The 21,403-nt window shown below is 38.2% G+C and overlaps 1 protein-coding gene across 1 annotated transcript in view; it reads left to right on the plus strand.

Moving 5' to 3' along the window:
• The window catches only part of MAN2A1 (mannosidase alpha class 2A member 1), a 170,080-nt gene that overhangs the window by 33,424 nt on the left and 115,253 nt on the right, over positions 1-21,403 (plus strand). Inside the window, exon 4 of the mRNA XM_047729525.1 lies at positions 8,359-8,530. Coding sequence (XP_047585481.1) covers positions 8,359-8,530 — 172 coding nt within the window. The remainder of the gene's footprint in view (positions 1-8,358; positions 8,531-21,403) is intronic.

Consider the following 21,403-nt stretch of genomic DNA (forward strand, 5'->3'; position numbering starts at 1 on the left):
GAGAGGGGAGGTTTGTTCATGGGCACAGTTTGGGGGGCACTTTGTTCTGTTCAGTAATTAAGGGTTAAACTGAGTTCTTTGGTTTTGGCTACTGTGATGGGAAATTTGAGTTTCCGGAGCTAAGATAGAATGGAGGAGAACTGAGTAAGGGCTGAGTAATAGTCATTGCCTGTCTTGTATTAGGGGAGTGTCAAGTGTGTGTTGCTTCATGTAATCCATTCTGCAACCCTCAAAACTAGTAAGTTAAACCCTATTTACCAGGTGAGGACAGTGAGGCTAAAGTAGGTATACTAATGTCTTTGAGATTCATCAGTTATAAATTGGCACAGGGTGGCGACTTAAAGCTCAGATTTGCCTGATTCTGAGATCTCTGTTCTTTCTCTTTACCATGCTGCTTCTCCAGATACTTTCTTTAGTTGATTTTCTTGCTTTATGGGGATTAACTAATTCGGCACATTTATCTGAAACTTGGGTTGTTAATAGAGTTGCCAGATTTTTTTTTTATTTTTTTAATTTTATTTATTTATTTTAGAGAGTGCTCAAGCAGGGGAGTGGCAAAAGGAGAGAGACTCCCCGCTGAGCATGGATCCTGACTCTGGGCTTGATTTCAGGAGACTGAGATGACCTGAGTCAAAACCAAGAGTCAGGTGCTCAACCGACTGGGCCACCCAGGAACTCTTTGGGTTGCCAGATTTAAAAAAAAGAAAGTAAGTTAAGCTTACATTTCCAATAAACAATATTTTTTTTAGTGTATTATGTGTTCCGAATATTATACAGAACACATAGTGAATATTTGTTCATTATTTATCTGAAATTCAAGTTTAACTTGGCATCCTATATTTTATCTGGCAATCTTAATTAAGAAAATGTTGGCATTAAGAGTTAAATGTTTACATAGCTCTTTAGAATTATTTTTTTAAGCAATCTCTAGAATTGGTATATTGAGGTTCCTTTTCAGAGGGAAAAGGCTGATTGTTGTGGCTCTGACTGCATTCCCTAGGAGCACATAGATCAAGTAGCACCTAGAGATGCGGTGATCATCAAACAGGTCCTCATTCTCCCAATTTGGTTACTTTTGTCTATCTTTCAAGTCTGGGTCTTCAGAGCTCACCAATGCGCCAGTTATACAAATAATTGCTAGTACTTACAGGAATTTTCTGTGTTTCAGGCCCTGTTTTATACACATATTAAATCCAGTTCTGCTCTCAGCAACTTTATGGCAAAAGTCCTGTTATTACCCTTATTTCACAGATGAGAAAACTGAGGCAGAAGAGTCCAAGTAATGTGTTGGTGGCAGGGCTGGGCTTGAACCTAAGCTGTCCAGCTCTGGACTCAGGACTTGGAAACATTTAATATTGACTCTTGAAGGTAATACTTATGAAACCACAGGCAGAGCTTCTAAAAAGAAGATCTTTTAAATGTTTCCACGTCAGATATCATCTACTTTAGTATGATTAATCATATAAAACATTTTATGAACTATCTCGCAGAAGTAGACTCCTCACCACACTGTTTCCCGTCCTTTTTTCTTCTGGTCTATCCTTATTAAAATGGATGTCCCTGTCCTCAAATAGTACTTGAGTACATGAGATGGTGAGTGGTTTTCCTCATTGCTGCATATTTTACAATTAGCAAGTCATTTAGAAGCAGTATTTTCCAGTTTTTAAATGGTTTCTTTTAGAAACTGATAATTTGCCTCATATTTGCCTGATTGTAAGGCTAACTAGCCTCATATCCTAAGAGTAACTCCTTGAAGGAAGTCACTTTCACTTTTGCTTCTAACGATGTCTCTCATATTATAGACACTTTTCATTTTTTTCAAACCACTAAGCTCTGTTTGGGGAGGACATATTAGGGCCTGGCGTGTCCTGTGAACTGATGTTCGTGGATGGAGTCCTTAACAAGGGAGGGAAGTGACTTCAGCCCAGATTTAGAAATTTTTGTGGTGGTTAATCTTATAATGCAGAAGTCAAATATCGAGGTACACAGGTCTTTTAAAGGGCATTTCGAAAAGCAATATAGTAAGGAGTCACAATTGGGCATTATACATATAGCTGTAGGATGAACAAAACCCTGGCTTTCCTAACAGTAATGCAAACGGCTCCCGTGGTGTGGGATAGAATTTCCAGTGAGGACATCTTACATGGGTTCAAAAAGTGCTGTATCTCAAACAACTTAGTGGAAGTGAAGCTGATACGCTTTGAAAACTATTAGATGACACTGAATCACCTGGAAAAAAGGTGAGGTGATTCTGGAAACCCGAGTTCAGAAGCATATACAGGATTCAGCAGGCCTCTAGGTTTTGAAAGACTCACAGGTCTCTGGAAAACCTCAATTTCATCCTCGAGTCTCTCTCTCCTCCCTCTCGGGAGCATCTGTCAGCATATTCTCTTCATTTTGCCTCCTTGGTCTCATGAGTGTTTTCACGAGAATTTTTGCAGTGGCCTCATTTCCTGTTTGTTTTTTACTTTACCATCTTCATTCATGTATAGTATATAGTATATGTAATACACTATATATGTATATAAGAGTATATATAGTGTATAGTATATGAGTATACACCTAGTATATTCATTTTTGAAAGCACAGATCAAAACACCCTAACTTCCTTTCTCCTAAAATTTCAGCAAGATTCAAGAATGGTTTAGAGGATTTTCAGTGATCTGACCCCCACTTCTATTTTTATTTCTCTCCATACTCCCACTGTGTAAGCTTCCATGCAGCCATACCCGCCTGCCTTCTGCTCCCTGAAATTGACACAGACCTTTGTAGCTTAGTGTCTTTTCCATATGCTCTGCCTTCTATTTGGGAACTACCACCTTTTTCCTCTAGCCAGATGATGACTATTCTAAGAATCTCTTCTGTCCTTATGGTAGTAATTCACCACTTCTTTATTCCCACAGCATTTTGTTCATATTTTCACTGTGGAATCTCTTTTCACTGATTAACTTTATTGCTTTGCCTTCTTAGAGGTTTGAATGTGTTTGAATGAATAATCTGGAACAGGACATTGATTTAAGCTCTTTCACATTCTGTGGGTTGGGGGAGGGTGGAGACAAGCTTAACTTATAATAGAAAGGTTGGAATTAAAATTAACCATTAGATTTGATTAAAACAGATACAATAAAACCAACTAAGATGGTATGTGATGCCTTAAGTGTAAGACTGGCTATTGCAGTCAACTGTGGAAGGGTTTGACAAGTGATGAAAGAAACCTGTTGATCGTATGTTGGTAGATAATAACATAATTACTGAATTAAAGAAGCTTTCCTATTTTATGAATATTTGTACTTATTTTTAAATCTACGAATATCCTGTTAAAACAGAAGTAATCTGAAGCTTCAGTTGTAGTTTTTGTGTGTTTATTATCTGGATATAATTATTTTTGACTCAAAATTTCTTACGTGTTCTTAACAGTTGGCACCTATTTAACTTTGAGTAGAATAAATATAGTCATTAAAAAAATCATCGTAGCAGTTAAAATCACAACAATGTAGCATTGATTTGAGAAGCATGCCCTCTTTGGGATGTATGTTTTAAATCATCTTAGGGCTGACATAGCTTTTTCTAAATATAAAATACAGCCTTAAAAGACAATGGCCAAAGATTATTAGGTTAGCATCAGAACAGACAATGAATGCGTTAGAGCTAATTGTGTATGTGTGCCGTGTCTTTTCCTTTTGGTTTCATTTCTAGTTGGAGGAATAAACTTACATTTATACTTCATATACCTTCCCCTCCCCCCCATCCTTTCGGCCATACATTTCATTCATCTATCACATACTTATTGAATTCTTGACAGTGTAAGCTTCATACCAGGTGCCGGCTTCATGAGAATTGACTGCTTTGAAGTTCAGGTTATAGGTTCTTAAATTTGTAGGAATTGGGGCAGAAATACCTGGAGGCCCTCAGACCCTTTGTATAAACATTTAAAAGTCATAAATCACATTGATACGTTGCTAAATAAAAATAGGTCTTTTCCTCCTGCCTTGAGAAACAGAACCGTTATCAGGAAGGCTGGGTGTGGGTTGAGATGCATCAGGCTCCAGTTCTCCACTGGAATGTGTTGGTGTGTGTGGAAAGAGCCAGCCTCTGGTAGCCCAGTCCCATCTCCTAGAAATGGCCCTGTCCTAAACTTGCCCTCCTTTGCTTGCATACACCCCAGGACTCTTCCCATACCTCTGCAAACTGCATCTGCCCTGCCTATTGCTCAGGCTAGGGAGGTTACCACCAGTAGGCCAACTGTCCTATTGAAGGCCCCTGGTGGGCTCTAGAAACTGTCTTGGGGCCATCTGAACACAGATTTTTGGGCCCTGGTACTCAAGAGGGCAGATCAGGGCAGGCTGTGTGTGGGGAGGTTCTTTGCTTTGGGAATTTACTGTGTGAAAGGAGTGTGGTCAGAGGAAGAATGGGACGATCCCTCAAGTGTCCAGGGCTCAGGAAGGGATCCCCTTGCCCAGGTCTTAAATGGGTGCTGTGTATGCCCTTGAACCAAATAAAACTGAGAGTTCCTTCTGAGGATGAGAGCCCCACAAAGTGTCTTTGGACTTTGAAGCTAGATCAAGAGTCAAATTTTAAAAAATTGTGTTTTTTCAGTGAACAGCCATGAGGTGCTTAATTGTCCATATGCATTAAAAATAACCAGTAGAGTTGTCAACTTTATTAGGCTTTATATTGTAGAATTTTTTTTATGATAAAATAGTGATAGCGAATTTGGAGTTATGCCTGCCTTATAGAACTTCTAATTATGTATTCTTCGTTTCAGATATTTCCCCACTTACTAAAAAATGATGATTAGCTGTTTTATGGATTAGAGTGTTGTTAGAGGGGGAAAAGAGGAAATGGAAAGGTATTCTTCGTGCTATTCTAGCTCTGGTTCAATTTCCAAGTGTATTCAAGGGAAAGAAAAAGACTGTGAATTGACCACTTAAGTAAATCAGTTTGCTACTGAATGTCCTAAGATTGTTAAATCCAGAGGTAGGAATATAATTTTATGTCACAGAAAATCGTCCCATACAACTTTTCATAAAATACTATCTTTCTGATTGGTCTCATGTTAATATACAATTGTAGTTTTACAGTAATTGAGGAAAAGAAAGAGCCAATTCAGTATAGAGGGAATACTTGATTACTCTATTGTATAAGAGCAATAAAAGCTAATTTACTGTTATATTACTCAATATTGAAAGCTGCAAGAGGCTATCTTTTAGTTCATTCTTCATTAATTGTGCTATATTATAGTGATATTAGTATCTATTATAGATGAGTTTTATGGAAGGCTTTTAAGTTGACATCTCTGAGCATGTATTTTGGCTCACGTAAATATCTTTGACATATTTTCTGCATGATTGTTGAAGGGCAGATGAAGTGTTGAAGGCAAAATGGATTAATCAGTCACTGATTTCTTTATGAAAACTGTGATAAACTATTCTTTGAAAGGGTCTTAGCTAATAATAAATTATAACCGATGAAAACACATAATTATACTTAAAAAGGAAAAAAAAACCTGTTACTTTTTTATCTTCATAAAGACGATTTCTTCTAAATTTGGTTTCTATGCTAGATTACCAGAGTTTTATTATTAAATTAATTTTGGAGTCCTTTGTTGTTCATAGTTCTTTTCTTTTATTGAGTTAATAGCCAAATAATTAGGGCTTAGCTTTGACCTTTGTTGAAATTCAGGTCAAAATTATGTGTGATGTCTTAAAGACTAATTTTCACAGAGACATTTCAAGAACTTACATGGTCCTTACTGCACCTCTATAGGAATAGTGTGGTGCAGAAGTACATGTTACTTACATACATATGATTTTAGCTGAGTCTTGCAATATGTAGGTAGATATGTGTTAAATTAAATATTATGATGGTACTTGGTAAAATAAATTCTCTCCACATATTAATTTTTGTTTTTTGGATGGTAACAATACTGATTTGTCCTAAGGCTAAGTTAGTTTCCTGGGGCTGCCATCCCAAAGTACTACAGACTGGGTGGCTTAAGTGACAGAAAATCATTTCCTTATGGTTCTGGAAGCTGGAAGTCCAAAATCAAGGTGTTAGCAGTGTTGGTTTCTTCCGAAGGCCTCTTGTATTGGTTTGCAGATAGCCCTCTGTTTTCGTCTGGTCTTCCCTCTGTGTGCATCTGTGTCCTATTGCTTTTTCTTGTAATGACACATTGGATTAGGACCCACCCTCATGACCTTATTATACATTAATCACCTCTTGAAAGACCCTTTCTCCAGATACAGTTGCATTCTGAGGTACGGAGGTTTAGGACTTCAACATAGGAATTTTGAGGGGACATAATTCAGCCCGTAACAGGGCCATAGAATGAATTCTTTGTAAACCAAAGTTTTGGGTCACCAATATGTTTAAGATATGGAACAGCTGATTTAAATGTTTTAAATAAATGTGTACTTTTCAAAATTTAGATGTTAGAAATATCTTTTATTTCTTCTTTTACCCGTTTTGATTGTAGAGATGAGGGAGGGGCACTTAAAGACTGATGAAGATGATAAAATAATAGTAACTAGTATTTATCAAGTCCTGTGTTATATCCTGGGCTCAGGTCTGAGCACTTGATTTTTTTTTTTTTTTTGTCTTGGATGTTGACCTGGTGGGCTCAGCAGTCAGTTAGAGCATTCTAGGGGTAGGTTGGATATTCTTTGCTTGTCTTTGGGAATCCAGATGTGGATCTTGGCTTTGTGCTCTGGGGCAGGAATCCAGGTTTGTACCTTAGCCAAGCAAAATGGAATTCTTTGCAAACCACTATTTAGTGAGCTATCTTTGAATTTTCTGTATGTACAAGCTTTTTGTTTGAACATAGAAAAGTTGAATTATCCACGTAGTATTTCTTTGGTGACTTTAAAAGTACTTAAAAGTGTCCCAGATCAAGAAAGTCCTATAAAGAATATTTTATACTGCATTCAAACCTGTCATTTTGTACATGCTCACTAAATAACTATGTATTGAATGAATAGATTTTAGTTAAAAGGGAGAAATATAGTCATAGTGGCAGTGCCCTTTTCAGAAGCTCATTGTCAAAATCGTTGTATTGTCTTATCTGTCCTAGCAGATTTTAATATTTTTCCAGCCAATATAGTATATTTTAGATATTAATTATAGAAAAAAGAACTAACCCATTGAGCCCTTAATATTTTAGTCGTCCCACATGTTTGAGGTTTGGAAAAAATAAAGAAGTCATTTAGCCTGGATGTGTAGAAACTCCTACCTCTGTAAGATTTGAGAGATAAGAGTTTGTTCTCTGAAGGGTCTCTTTGGCCAGTAGATAGCTGGCCATGATTTTGCCTCAGCCGCTCATCATGTTGCTTTGATGCTCTGACAGGCAGGGCTATGCTTGGATGTATGGGTCTTGTTAAAAATGTTTCTTTATAGTAATGGGGCGCCTGCGGGCTCAGCCAGTTAAGTCTCTGCCTTTGACTCAGGTCATGCTCCCAGGGTCCTGGGGTCAAGCCCCACATCGGACTCCCTGTTCTGCAGGGAGTCTGCTTCTCTCTCTGCCTGCTGCTTCCCCTGCTTGTGGTCTCTTCTCTCTCTCTCTCTGGCAAATAAATAAAATCTTATAAAATGATGTTTCTTCATAGTGAAATTGCAAGTATCTTTAGATAAAATTTCCAGGATATTTGAGAAAAGTCCGAGAACTAAGTCCTTAGTATCTGCAATTTTCTTTTGAAAAAGACCTGACGTACATGTATACACTTGTGGTGTTTGATTAGTGTCAGTTTGTGCTTCCAAAAAATGGAGTAATTTACAGCCTTTGGAAACTAATGCCCGTTCTTGGCAGAATTCTACTTCTCTGTATTCATAATAGGGCTCTTAATTATCTTACTACTTTGCTTCTGGCTTTTAGATACAGTTTATTCTTGTGATTTTCTTTTTCTTGATTTAACTTACTAAAATGCGTAGGAAATTTCAGATGTCATATGAAAGGATACAGTTTTCGTCCCACATTATGAGTAGTACCAGCTTGTTAATGCTGTTCAGATTTTTAAAATTAAAGCAAATTCCTTAAATTAGAGATAGATATAAGTAATTGAATTTGATACCATAGTTATTAAGCATAAATAAATACTTTTTGTCCTCAGGTCGTTTTCTCATTTTTTTCCTCATTTCTATCTGAATTTTGCAGTTTTCAGAGTATTCTTGTCATCAGTGAGTTTTTTTGAGTTTTATGTCCATTGAAATGGAATTTCACTACTTAAAACATTTCTGAAATTTTTAAATGTGTCTTCATATGAATGAAATATCTAAGGGCTTCCAAAGGTGATGCAATGGAATGTGACTGAGTTGAAATCAGACATACGAATCAGACCTTTGTTGTATATTTGTGTCTTGATTTAGGTTGGTTGAAGACTTTTGATGACTACTTTAGAGAGATGACTCAGTATATTTTTAATAACATGGTCATCAAGCTGAAAGAAGACTCACGGAGAAAATTTATGTGGTCTGAGATTTCTTACCTTTCAAAGTGGTGGGATACTATAGATAAGCCGAAGAAGGATGCTATTAAAAGGTTTGTTTTAAAACTGTTTTTGTTTTTTTTTGTTTTCTTTGTGTTTTTGTTTTTGCAATTTGGTAATATTAAACATTAATTATACACTGAAGTGTTGAATTTTTAGAAGGTAAAAATTCTTAGCCTTATTATCTGAAATTTAAAATATTTCTTCACATCCTTTTTTCCTTGTTTCTGGTTCATCTCTGAAAAAGTGACTTGAAACTTTGCTATTGAAATCCTGTGTTCCACCTTTGTCCCAGAAATTGAATTACTAGGTCAAAGGGGCTCAATATTTTAAACGGCTTTTGAAGCGTATAATCAAAGTGACCCCTGGAAAGATTGTTTCAGAGTATTCTTCTATCTTCCATATAGAATTGTACCAATGTCTCTGCCTAGTTGGCCTCCAATATAATTTTTTTTTAAAACTTTGACCAATTTGATGGTTGAAATATTTTAATTTGAATTTTTGATTACTGATAAATGTTGCATATTTTCTCATATATACAGGCTAAGTTTTTTGTGAATTGCTCCATAGTATACTTTTTCTTACCCATTTGTAAGTTTATATGCATGTACATCAACCCTTATTTTCCCTCAAGTTATTTTCTTACTTATTAGTATTTGATATACAGACTTAAAAATTCTTATGTAATCGAACATATTAATCTGTTTTCTTAATGCTTTACTGTCCTATTTTAAAAGGTCTTTCCCAATCTAAAGATCAAATGAACAGTCCTCCCCCCACCCCAGTTTAATTTATCATTCAGTTTTTAAAATGCTGAAATTTATCTTTTTAATGTGGTATGATGGTAGATTCTGTTCCCCATGTCTCCCTCCCCTCTGTTCCCAAGAGGTTAAGGATTATCATAGCATGAACTCTTTCTTTTATTTATTTAATATCACATATATAGCACTTAGTGTTTTAGTGGCTGTTCTGAGCACTTGACAAATGATAACTGATAATCCTCGCAGCAGTTCTGTGAAGTAGGTACAATGACTGTCCTCGTTTCACAGATAAAGACACTGGTCGTCTGGGGTCACCCAGCTGGGACGCGCCTGGCTGGTGTGCCATCCGGGCAGCCTGTCCAACCCCACAGGCCATTCCCTCCCATGCTGTGCTCTGCTGCTGCCCTAAGATGTAAATTGTCCATTTTTTTCCCTACTGATTTGAAGTGCCGGTCTTTATTGTATTTAAATGTGCATTGATTTCTGGGTTTTCTGACCTTTTTCATGGACTTTTCTGCTTGATTCTAATTGTTGTGGCTTTAAGATCTATTTTATTAACAGATAGTTTAAATCTCCCCTTGTCTTTCTTTACTGATAAATTCCTTTAATGAATGACCTCTTAATTTTCCCAAGGAGCTTTAAAATTAATTTGTTAAATTCTTCCTACCATATCAGAAAAGAAAGGGATTTTGATGGAAGTTGACACAAACATTTAAAGATAATTTGGGGAGAATTGGTTTTTGATCATTATCCATCAGACCTTTTTTTTTTTTTTTCTTCTTGACAGGGCACAGCATTCATAAACTTTGCTAGTGATACACACACACACACACACACACACACACACATGAGATGTGAACATAATGAAGATGCTGGTAGAGTTTTACATATGTTAGGTGGTTAAAAATACCTAAATGCTACAATAAAAGACCTGAGATTTGCTTGTAGACCTAGGTGTCAAAAGGGGTACAGATTGTGAGTTAGTGCAAAGTAGTAGAAAGTGGGTTATCTGAAACTTGACAGAAAGTTTTTTGGCATATGTGGATGGTCATGAACACAGACAGTGAACTAAGGTAGCTGGTAGACCTTGGAGGCATGTGTGTATGTGTGTGTGTGTGTCTGTCTGTCTGTCTGTCTTATGTGTCCCTTTGTGGCTGGTTCAGCTGGGTGCAGTTTTCTGCCTTCTTTTATTGTTTCTCAGGGACAAAATTTCACTTAAACAATACAAAATTTGCTCCCTGATATAGTCATTCACTTTGGGGTAAATTTTTGTTTTTGAAGCAAGCATTTATAGCAGGAGTGACTGTACCTATTTTTTGTCCCTGTTCCCCTGTTGACTTCCTTTTATTTTTAGGGATTTTGTTATTTTTTAAATTCAGTACATAAGGATTCATGCCCGGTCTTTGCTTATTAGCTCATTCTGTCGTTCATTCTGCATCTGTTTCTTGAACATCTACAATGGGGCTATAAGGTTTGGACTCTCTTGGGCTGAGTATTTCTTTCTTTGATCATAAATTCTAACTCTCACCATTAATAAATAACTATCTTTTCTCTTTTTAATGACTAAAATTACTATTACTACCACTCACTTGTAGTTTGTTGGGGTTTGCCTGATCTCTACTGTCCTTTTTACATTAAAGAGAATTCATTTAGAACAGCTGTTCAAATGGCTGAGCCCTGGAACCAGGATACCTGGGATCAAATTCTGACAGCTCCCATCTACTGTGTGAACTTTGGGCAAATTACCTAATCTCTCTGTGCCTTGTTTTTTTTTTTTTTCGTTTGTCAAGTGGGTATAATATTGGGACATATTTTATTTGGTTTTTATGAGGATTGAATGAATACCAATAAATGCTTAGCCCAATGCCTGGTGTATTTGAAGTCCTTAATAAATATTAAAAGCTCTTGTTATTTTAACTTTTATCACTTTGAGCCTTACTCTTGGACACTCAATATAGATTTTAGTTCTGAAGTCATCTGGAGAGTCTTCATCTTTTATTTATTTTACTGTTTTTTAACAATTTTATTTATTTATTTGACACAGAGAGAGAGAGAGAGAGATCATAAGTAGGCAGAGAGAGAGGGGGAAGCAGGCTCCCCACTCAGCAGAGAGCCTGATGTGAGGCTAGATTCCAGGACCCTGGGATCATGACCTGAGCCAAAGGCAGAGGCATAACCCACTGAGCCACCCAGGCTCCCCGAGTCTTCATCTTTTAATAAAAGAATTTAACTATAAAATATATGCTTTCTTTCTTAAAAGAGCTTTTTAATATATTGCTTCAGTGAAGATAACCTTCCCCTCCGCCTCCCCGCTCAGACATTTTTAGGATTTTTAAAATTTTATCCATAAAATTCTAAATTTTGACCACGTATCTAGGTATAACTTGTTACTAAATTTTCCGTCTGTCAGTTCAAACATATCTTCGGCTAATGTGTTCTGCTTTTACTATGTACTGTTTTTATTTTCTTTGGAGATTGAATTTTCTAGTTATTGAGTCTCTCCTTTGCACATGCATATTTTTATTTCTTTGTTATATTTACTGTGTTTGGGAGATTTTTCTTAAGGGTTCTTTTTCTCCCCCACCTCAGATTCAGTTCTCTGGGCTATGAAACGTATTCTTTTCTGCCTTTGAATGCATGGTTTTAACTGGTTTTGTTTGCTTGTTTTTTAACCCTCAGTTCTGCATTCTTTATGTTGCACCCGATAAGTCCAAGTATTTTCCCCCTTTTTATTCATCCTTGAACAATAACAGATGGATATATACCTGGAATTTGTCCCAAAACAGAGAGTGTAACTGGCCTCAATTCCTTCCTGTTCTAACTAAATACTTTGTTTCCTTGTTATGGGTGTTAGTTAATATTGACTGGCCAGCGGCCATTCCCCTGATTTCCTTTTGGGAAATGGTCTCTCAGCCACATCAGATCCTCCGTCTTCCTGCCTCAGGTCCAACAGGCCAGCTATGGCCTGAGCTCAGCTAATCCGTATATTACTACCTAGCGTTGTGAGTCATTAGTAAGCATCTGAGTGAAATGAGGGTGGACAGTTGGAAGCAGGAGAGGCAGATGTAGAGGGAAGGTTGTAGGTCATCCCTCACAGTCCTGGTACATTCACAAGACTCTTCCTGTCCTGGTCCCTGTGATTCCTGTAGCATAGCCTCTCATTTTCTTCCAGCCCTTTGTTAAGCCTGGACTTGCCATCCTCTGTTCTGTGTGCCCAGCAGAGTCTCCCAGTGCCTTTCCTCTCCACAGTTGGCAGGTGTTGTTGGCAAACAAGAAAGCTAGCTGATGTATGTCCCCTCAGATCCTTTGTTGGAGAGCTGGATTCTGAAAGACTGCATGATCATCAGAGACCCAGCAGCTGGAGAAGATGTCCCTGTCCTGAATAGGAGTGGCCGAGGGGAAGAGAGGAGCTGCGGCTGTGGGAAGATGGGGAGATTTATGAAGTGTTTGCTCTCTGCTGGGTGACGCTGCAGAGGCCAGGATTAGCTTTCTCTACTCAGCTCTTTGTTTTGTGACAAGTAAGCCAAATAAGAGCTTTGGCCTGTCTGAAGGTCCTGCTTCACTAGAGTATAGGAAAAAGTCCAGCTACCTCTGTAGGAAACTGGGCTTGCTGCCTCCTGCTTTTTGTAAAGTGAGGCCATGCTTGATTCTTCCCAGCATGGCTGCGTTAGGGAGCCGCCTTCTGTGGCAGTAAGGACCTTGGGGTGGAGCGGCTTCTCTGTAGGATGGGACTCTCCAAGAGCCCTCAGGTTGAAGTATTGAGACAGTGATTAGTGTCTGTCCCAAGATACAGCTTTGCTTCAGTCCTTGGACCTCCAGATGAGGGGCTGTTGCCCAAATCCCTCCAAGTCCTTTCTTTTTATGATTTGTGACTCCATGTTGATTGTTCTTGTAGGGCAATGGCAAGTCAGTACTTGAATAGTTTTAGTTTCATCTGTGCAGTATTTGCCAGAAATGTCAGCAATTTATGGCATGAGGATAGTCCCCTTCTCCTTAGTCTAGCTTGGTGCATGTCTCTCTCTTTCTACACTGTTAGCCATTTTACTTAGGTTGAGGTGTATGAAATTGACAGTATTTCACCATTTTTGATGTACAAAATATCAATTTCATGGGAGTCAACCTAAGATTAAGGATAGAAAATGGTAAGATGTTGGGAGTGGGAATGCAAATGAGAATGTAATGCTAATTCATTGTCTTAAACTTTTTTGACAGATGCTCTTTTGGCAATAGGAAATATTCTGGAATATAGGCCTGATCTTGAGGATACCATTATGCTTGAAGAAAATACTGTTTTTGTTTGTTTGTTCTTTTTGGTTTTTTAAAGATTTTATTTATTTGAGAGAGAGACAGAGACAACACAAGTGGAGGGAGGGGCAGAGGGAGAGGGACAAGCAGATCCCCCCTGCTGAGAGGGAAACTTGACATGGGGCTCAATCCCAGGACCCCGAGATCATCTGAACCAAAGTCAGATAATTAACCAACTGAGCCACCCATGTGCCCCGAAGAAAACATTGTTTTATGGCAACATTAGGGCAAATGAGTTTTGTTTCTGATCAAGCTTTGTCAAAGTTTTCTCCCTTCTTGATATAATCATTCACTTTTATTCACTTACTACATTTATCTGTGGAACTAGGGTGATAGCATATTTTCCCCTACTTACTTAAACATAACATTCTTAGTATTTCTTGCCTAAATACATGTTTTGGAGAAAAGTTAATAGATGTATAGGTGTGCTCTCAGGATTTAAAATTCTGAGCTTGTACTAAGTGGTGTTACTGATAGAATTTTTTTTTTGACTGCTAGTATAATGCTTATGCAATGGCTTATTTTTTCCTTTTTGAAGATGAGTCTATGGATTATATGTCTGTACCTAAATTTGCAGTCTAGCTGTTGCAGAACAGAACCTGTTAACTCCAGCAGAGTTCCATGTAAGCTTTTATTGTCCCTGAAGAATATCAATTGATTGTGGGAACTTAACAGAAACATAACTCAAATGATCCCCATAATCTATTCTAGCAGTGACTTGTTTGATTCTCACCCCCTGTGGCAGCAGTATTCAGCTCTATAAGCTTTTAAAAATGAGAACCTAGTTAACTAAAGGGAGATCCATGCAAACAACATCTAGCTTTTTTATTTTTACTTTTTGTGATTCAAAGTAATTTAATCAATTATAGTCATGGTGCCTACTTGTAACACATATCCAGTAGATTTAAAAGAAACTGCCTCCCATTAAATAATCAGCACATTTTCTGTCTATGCTTGTTTTATTTTTGAAAATGACTAGGATGTTAACATACTTTTTAGGCTTCATATTTGAATATTTTCCGGCTAAATGCAGTTAAATACTGCATGATGTTTATAATACATCAAAATGTGAATCCTTATTCAGAACCAAGCAGCTGAAACATTAGCCTTAGCATTTCCTTGACTAGCGCCCAGCATATTACATGCTTATTTTTCCTCTGGGCTCTGAGACACTGAGACAGGTTTTTAACAGTGCATGTGCTCTTGCTGTTGGGGCTGGTGTTCAGTGAAGAAGCCCAATGAGTTGTTGGAATCTAGAACTTAACCCAAGTCTTGACCAGCTTCCAATGTGGACATTTTGGTATGAAATAAGGCTTCACGTGTGTGTGGGGAGGAAGGGTATCAAAGCGAATGGTTATTGACGTTACGGCTAATGAAAATATTTTATCTTCACCACATTGCTGGGTTTCATTGCTTTGCCAAGAATGCAAAGTATTTTTTTTTTTTAAGATTTTTTATTTGAGAGAGAGTGTATGCATGGGAGAGAGAGAGCAGGGAGGGAGGAGAATCAGACTCCCCGCTGAGCAGGGAGCCCAATGCAGGAGTCAGTCCCAGGACCCCAGGATCATGAACTGAGCCGAAGGCAGACTCTTAACTAACTGAGCCACCCAGGCATCCCAAGAATGGAAAATTTCTCATCCTTCTACCAATCCCTTCCATCTTTTTTCCTAGGTTTACATTTAAGTGAACCTTGTACTATTTTCTTAACTATCTGTTTGCTTATTGAAAACAAATGTTTGAGATCACCTTCTTAAATAATACCAAATCCAAACTTATTGATGTACATTTCGAGTTTCACTATAAAAATGTACCTTTAAAGTTCTCACACAGGTTAATTTATTATACGTTTTATACAGGTCAAATTTTATGGTATTTGACCGGAGGCTGCTGTAAAATTTGCAGAGCAATGAGAAGTTACAGTGTGTCTTGTGATGTTCAGAGTAAATTGCAGATTTGGATTGATTTTAGAGCCTAAAGATACATAGCATTTCATCAAAGGAATCAAAGCAATTCACCAGTGTCTAAAATAATTTGGGTTCTAAGTTGAAGCAGCAGCGTATGAGTATTTGAAAAAGTATAAGGTCCACCCCCAGCTCCTCCATTCCCAGTTCAGTTCCCGGGAGGCAGCTTTCCTAACTTCTGCCTAGCCCTCAGTCATTTCAGCTGCCTGCTTCTGTTTACATTGTGGATACTGGCAAAAGCCCTGAGGGACTTCTCTGCTGCTCTGTCGGCTGGATGTTTCCTTGGTCCCCCTGAAGGCTTTCTTTGCAGTGTCAACCCTGACCACTTCACTGTGCTTGAAATTCTTTCCGCTTTTGTCTTCTGTGACCCAGAGCTCTTTCTCTCCTGTGTCTCTCCCTGCATTGCTGAGCATTCCTTTTTCATCCCCTCAATTTCCTCCTCTGCTCACTTCCTCCATGTCCCTTTCTCGCCCGTGGGGTCATACCTTTTGCTTCTTCTCTTCATCCTGCAGGCACATCCACCCTGTTGTTGTAATTACAAGGTGTCTGGACTATTTCCAGATCTAAAGCTCCAACCTCAACTTCCTTTTTCCCTATTTAGTGGTAATAGTAACAGCTAACACTTCCTACGTGCTTAACATATACAAGGCATGGTGTAAGCTCTTACATGAATTTATTCAGTCCATCCTATAACTTTCTTACGAGTTAAGATGAGAGTTAAGTTTCCTTATGAGGAAACTGAGGCAGGGGTGTAAAGGAACACGCCTAGGATCCTCTGGCTAATAAGTAGGACACAAGAGCCAGGCAGCCTTGCCCCAGAACCAGTGTCGTTAAGCATTGTGTGTTCTGTCTTTCCATCTGCCCGTTCAGGCCACATCCAGTCAGTCCCCTAAGCCTTGTTAGTTATGCCTTTTTAAGTATTTCTGTGCTCTGAACCCCAGCTCCATCCCAGTTACTCTTTGTTTCCTGCTGTTATGAAAACCTCCAGCTGGTCTTCCTGTTTCTAGCTCTGTCTCTTCCAGGTGTCCTCCATTTCTCCAACAGAGTTAGGTTTCTAATATATCATTCTGTCCATGTCACTTCTTGGTTTTAAAACGCTTCATTGACGCTTCAGTGTCAAAAGGTACAGACCCATCTCTTTTGCCTGGCACACACTGGCTCTTGCTCTGATACCTCCCTGCTTGTCCACCCTTACCTCTGATCACTTCCTGCCTCCCATTCTACTCTTAGCCCTGCTGAGCCACGGGGGTGTCCTTAAACACATGCTATTTCTTGTTTAGGACTTTGGCCATGAGTTGAAGCGTAGATTTTTTTTTCCTTTTGTGCACTGGGTAATCTCAGTCTTACTCATTTTTCAAGACTCAGCTGAAAGATTATCTGATTTCCAAAGGCTTCCCTTATTTACTCCACATCATTTATTCAACAGCATTTACGGTGCTAGGTTCCAGGGATATAGGAGGTGAGTAAGACAGGCCTGATTCCAGTCTTCAAGGCAGAACAGGGAAGACATGTAATTAAACATAGTATCACAATAAAGTGTTTCCTTCTATGGAAGTAAGAAGGGTGTCTTTGAAGGCTTCCTGAAGCAGGTGGTATCAGGCTGAAACCTGAAAGGGGTTTAGAATTATCCAGCTAGGTAGGGGTGGAGAAGGAATTCCAGGTTATGAAAGGAGAATTGTGATTATGGGCCAGGGACTAGCAAGAGCTTGGCATGTTCAGACACCTGGAAGAAGTTTATGAGGCTGCAGCAGTGGAGAAATGTGTGTTTGCTCAGGCTGGTTAATGTCTGGTCATCAAGGAGATGCAAATTAAAACTACTACAGGATTCTACCTCAGACCCTTTAGAATGGCTAAAATCACAAAGCATGACAGCACCAAGAGTTGACAAGAATGTGCAGCAACTAGAACCCTCATGTTGCTAGTGGGAAAGTAAAATGGGACGGTTGCTTTCTGAAAGGCCCCCAGAGTTTTCCAAAGTAAAACATACATAATGAGACCTAGGAGCCACCTGCTAGGAATTTCCTACGAGAAATGAAAACATGCTCACAGAAAGACTTGTTAAACCTTTTCATAGCAGAGTCTTTCATGGTAATTTCAAACTGGAAACAGTTCAAATGTCCATCCACAAGATAATAGAAGAAAAAATGTAGCATATTCATGCAGTGGAATACTGCCCAGCAATGAAAAAGAATGAATTACTGAAATACATAGTAATATGGATGAATCTAATGAACATATTAAGCAAAAAAAGCCTGACACCGAAGAGTAAATATTGTCGGATTTTATTTCATGAAGTCTAAGAGTAACTAAACTTATCTGTTATGGTAGAAATGTTGAAGTAAGAATGTGTTTCTTTTTTGGAGCAATTGAGGCAGGAAATGATTGGAAGGGGGCATGAAGGAACTCGCTGAATTAATGGAAAAAGTTCATATTTTTTTTTTGGTAGTGATTACAGGGATGTAAACATTTGTCAAAACTGATCAAAACAAACATGTGTGTTGTGTGTTGTTATCTCAATTAAAAGTCCTTTAAAAAATACAATACAGCCATGAACAAGATGATAGGTCTGTTTATTAACATGAAAAGGTATGCATTGGTATAGTAATAAGTAAAATAAGTTGGTTAAAAACTGTGCCTACCATAACCCCTTATGCATTTACAGCAAGTTGGTAGATTTTTAAATTTTATTCTTTAATCTCATATATTTTCTGATTCATTGTGAATGAGCATTTTATTAATTTTGTTTTGGAAAATGAGAAAATGAAGTAATATTCATTATACAGTGAAATATTTAAAGACTATCCTCTTTTTTGTTGTTTTCTTTTATTTCTTTAGTTTTTGTTTAAATTCCAGTTAGTTAACATACACTGTTATATTAGCTTCAGCTGTACAATGTAGTGGTTCAACACTTACATGCAATGCTCAGTGCTCATCACAAGTGTCCTCCTTAGGAGCGCCTGCCTGGGTGGCTCAGTGGGTTTAGGCCTCTGCCTTCGGCTCGGGTCATGATCCCAGGGTCCTGGGATCGAGCCTGGCATTGGTCTCTCTGCTCAGCAGGGAGCCTGCTTTCTCCTCTCTCTCTGCCTGCCTGCCTCTCCGCCTACTTGTGGTTTCTATCTGTCAAATAAATAAATAAAAATCTTAAAAAAAAAAAAGTTTAAAGCCTCTGCCTTCGGCTCAGGTCATGATCCCAGAGTCCTGGGATGGAGTCTAGTTTTGGGCTCTCTGCTCAGTGAGGAGCCTGCTTCCTCCTCTCTCTCTGCCTGCTTCTCTGCCTACTTGTGATCTCTGTCAAGTAAATAAATAAAATCTTTAAAAAAATAAATAAAAATAAATAAAAAAAGAAGTGTCCTCCTTAATCCCCAGCACTATTTCGCCCATCCCCCCACCCACACCCATCTGGTAGCCATAAGTTTATGCTCTATAGTTAAAAGAGTCTCTTTCTTGGTTTGTTCCTCTCTCTCTCTTTCCTCCATGATCATTTGTTTTGTTTTGTGTCTTAAATTCCACATATGAGTGAGATCATGTGGTATTTGTCTTTCTCTGACTTACTTCGCTTAGGATAATACACTCTGGCTCCATTTACATCATTGCAGATGGCAAGATTTCATTCTTTTATAAGGCTGGGTAATATTCCATTATTTATATGTGTATATATAAATATATATACATATACATATACATATATGTGTGTGTGTATACACACACACACATACATATATATATGGCATCTTTAGCCATTTATCAGTCAGTGGACATTTAGGGTCTTTACATAATTTGGCTGTTGTTGATAATACTGCTATAAACTTTGGGGTACAGGTATCCCTTCAAATTAGTATTTTTGTAACCTTTTGTTAGGATAGTTCTATTTTAACTTTTTTTTTTTTTTTAAGATTTTATTGATTTATTTGTCAGAGAGCTAGAGAGAGTACAGGCAGGCAGAGTGGCAGGCAGAGGCAGAGGGAGAAGCAGGCTCCCCGCACAGCAAGGAGCCCGATATGGGACTTGATCCCAGGACGCTGGGATCATGACCTGAGCCGAAGGCAGTCGCCTAACCGACTGAGCCACTCAGGCATCCCCTATTTTAACTTTTTGAAGATACTCCATACTCTTTTCCAGAATGGCTGCACCAGTTTGCATAAAGAATATCCTTCTATTAAAGCTTTATAGAAATGGGGGCATCTGTGTGGCTCAGGTAATTGTCTGCCTTCGGCTTGGGTCATGATCCCCTGGCGTTGGGATTGAGCCCTGTGTCAGGCTTCCTGCCCAGCAGGGAGTCTGCTTCTCCCTCTCCCTCTGCTACTACTCTCTGCTTGTGTTCTCTCTCTCTGTTAAATAAATAAAATCTTGGGAAAAAAAAAAAAAACTTTACAGAAATGATTAATCGAAGGGCACCTGAGTGGCTCAATTGGTTAAACGTCTGCCTTCAGTTCAGGTCATGATCCCAGGGTACTGGCGTGGAGCCCTGCGTCAGGCTCTCTGCTCAGTGGGGAGTCTGCTTCTCCCTCTCCCTCTGTCCCTTCCCCCTGCTTGTGCTCTTTCCTGCTCTCTCTCTTTCCCTCTTTCTCGCTCTCTCTCTCACGTAAATAAAGTCTTAAAAAAAAAAAACTGATTGAGCCATCTAATATGGGAATATTCTTAAATAACATTTTAATACTATGGCTATATTAGTTTTCAATGCTTAGGAGAAATTAGGGTATAATATTTATTGTTTGGAAAAAATTTTGCATTTAATTAATGTTTTAATGTAAGTCCAAGTATATAAAGATATAAAGGGTACACAGTGCAGGGTAAGAGATGAACCACTCCTGTCTCCTTGTCATCTCTTTCTTCTCACAGGACACAGATGCTGTGAACTCTTCTATTATAGATACACAGGAAAACATATGTACATAGACCTGTGTGCAAATACATGTGTATTATGAAAATGATAGCATGCCATGTTCATTGTGCTGATTTTTTTTAGTGAGTCTATTTTTTTATTATAAAAATACTCATAACATAAAACTTAGCATCTTACTGATTTTATTTGTACCATTTGGTAACATTAAGTACATTCACGTTGCTGTGTAGTCATAACTGTCATCTGTCTCCAGAAATTTTTCATGATCTCAAACTGTGACTGTACCTGTTAAACAATAACTTGCCATTCACTTTCACCCCTGCCTCTGGCATCCACCATTCTTTCTGTTTCTGTAAGTTGAACTACTCTAAATACCTCATATAAATGGAATCATTCAGTGTGTGTCTTACTGTGTCTGGCTTTGATTTGACTTAGCATAGTCTTCAGGGTTTATCCATGTTGAAGGTGAATCCATGTGTCAGAATTCCCTTTTGAAGGCTGAATAATGATACTTTATTGCATGAATATACCACATTTTACTTATGCATTCATCCATCATTGGTCATTTGGGTTGTTTCTACCTTTTGGCTATTGTGAATAATATTGCTCTGAACATAGGTATTCATGTATCTGTTCAAGTCTCTGCTTTTAATTCTTTTGTGTATATATCCAGAAGTGGAATTGCTGGATCATGTAGTAATTCTATGTTTGAATTTTTGCAGACCCCCTATGTTTTCCACAGCAACTGTACCACTTTACATTGCCATCCGCAGTGTGCAAGGTTTCCAATAGCTCCACATCCTCAATACCTATTTGCTGGGTTTTTTTTTTTTTTTAGTATAATTTCCATCCTAATGGGTATTGTACCATGCTTTTTAATCTTACTGTATCTTGGAGAACCTTTCAGGAAAGAAGAGCCCTTCTTTTTAAAGACAGTATAAAAAGCTGTTTTTTTGACTGTTCCCAGTGGGTGACCATGTAGTTTTATTTCTGATCTTTTGTGAATGCATGGAATGTATCTTTATATTTAGTGTGTATAATGCTTCTGTTTATTTT

Source organism: Lutra lutra, chromosome 5 (assembly GCF_902655055.1).
Source record: "Lutra lutra chromosome 5, mLutLut1.2, whole genome shotgun sequence".
Lineage (NCBI taxonomy): Eukaryota > Metazoa > Chordata > Mammalia > Carnivora > Mustelidae > Lutra > Lutra lutra.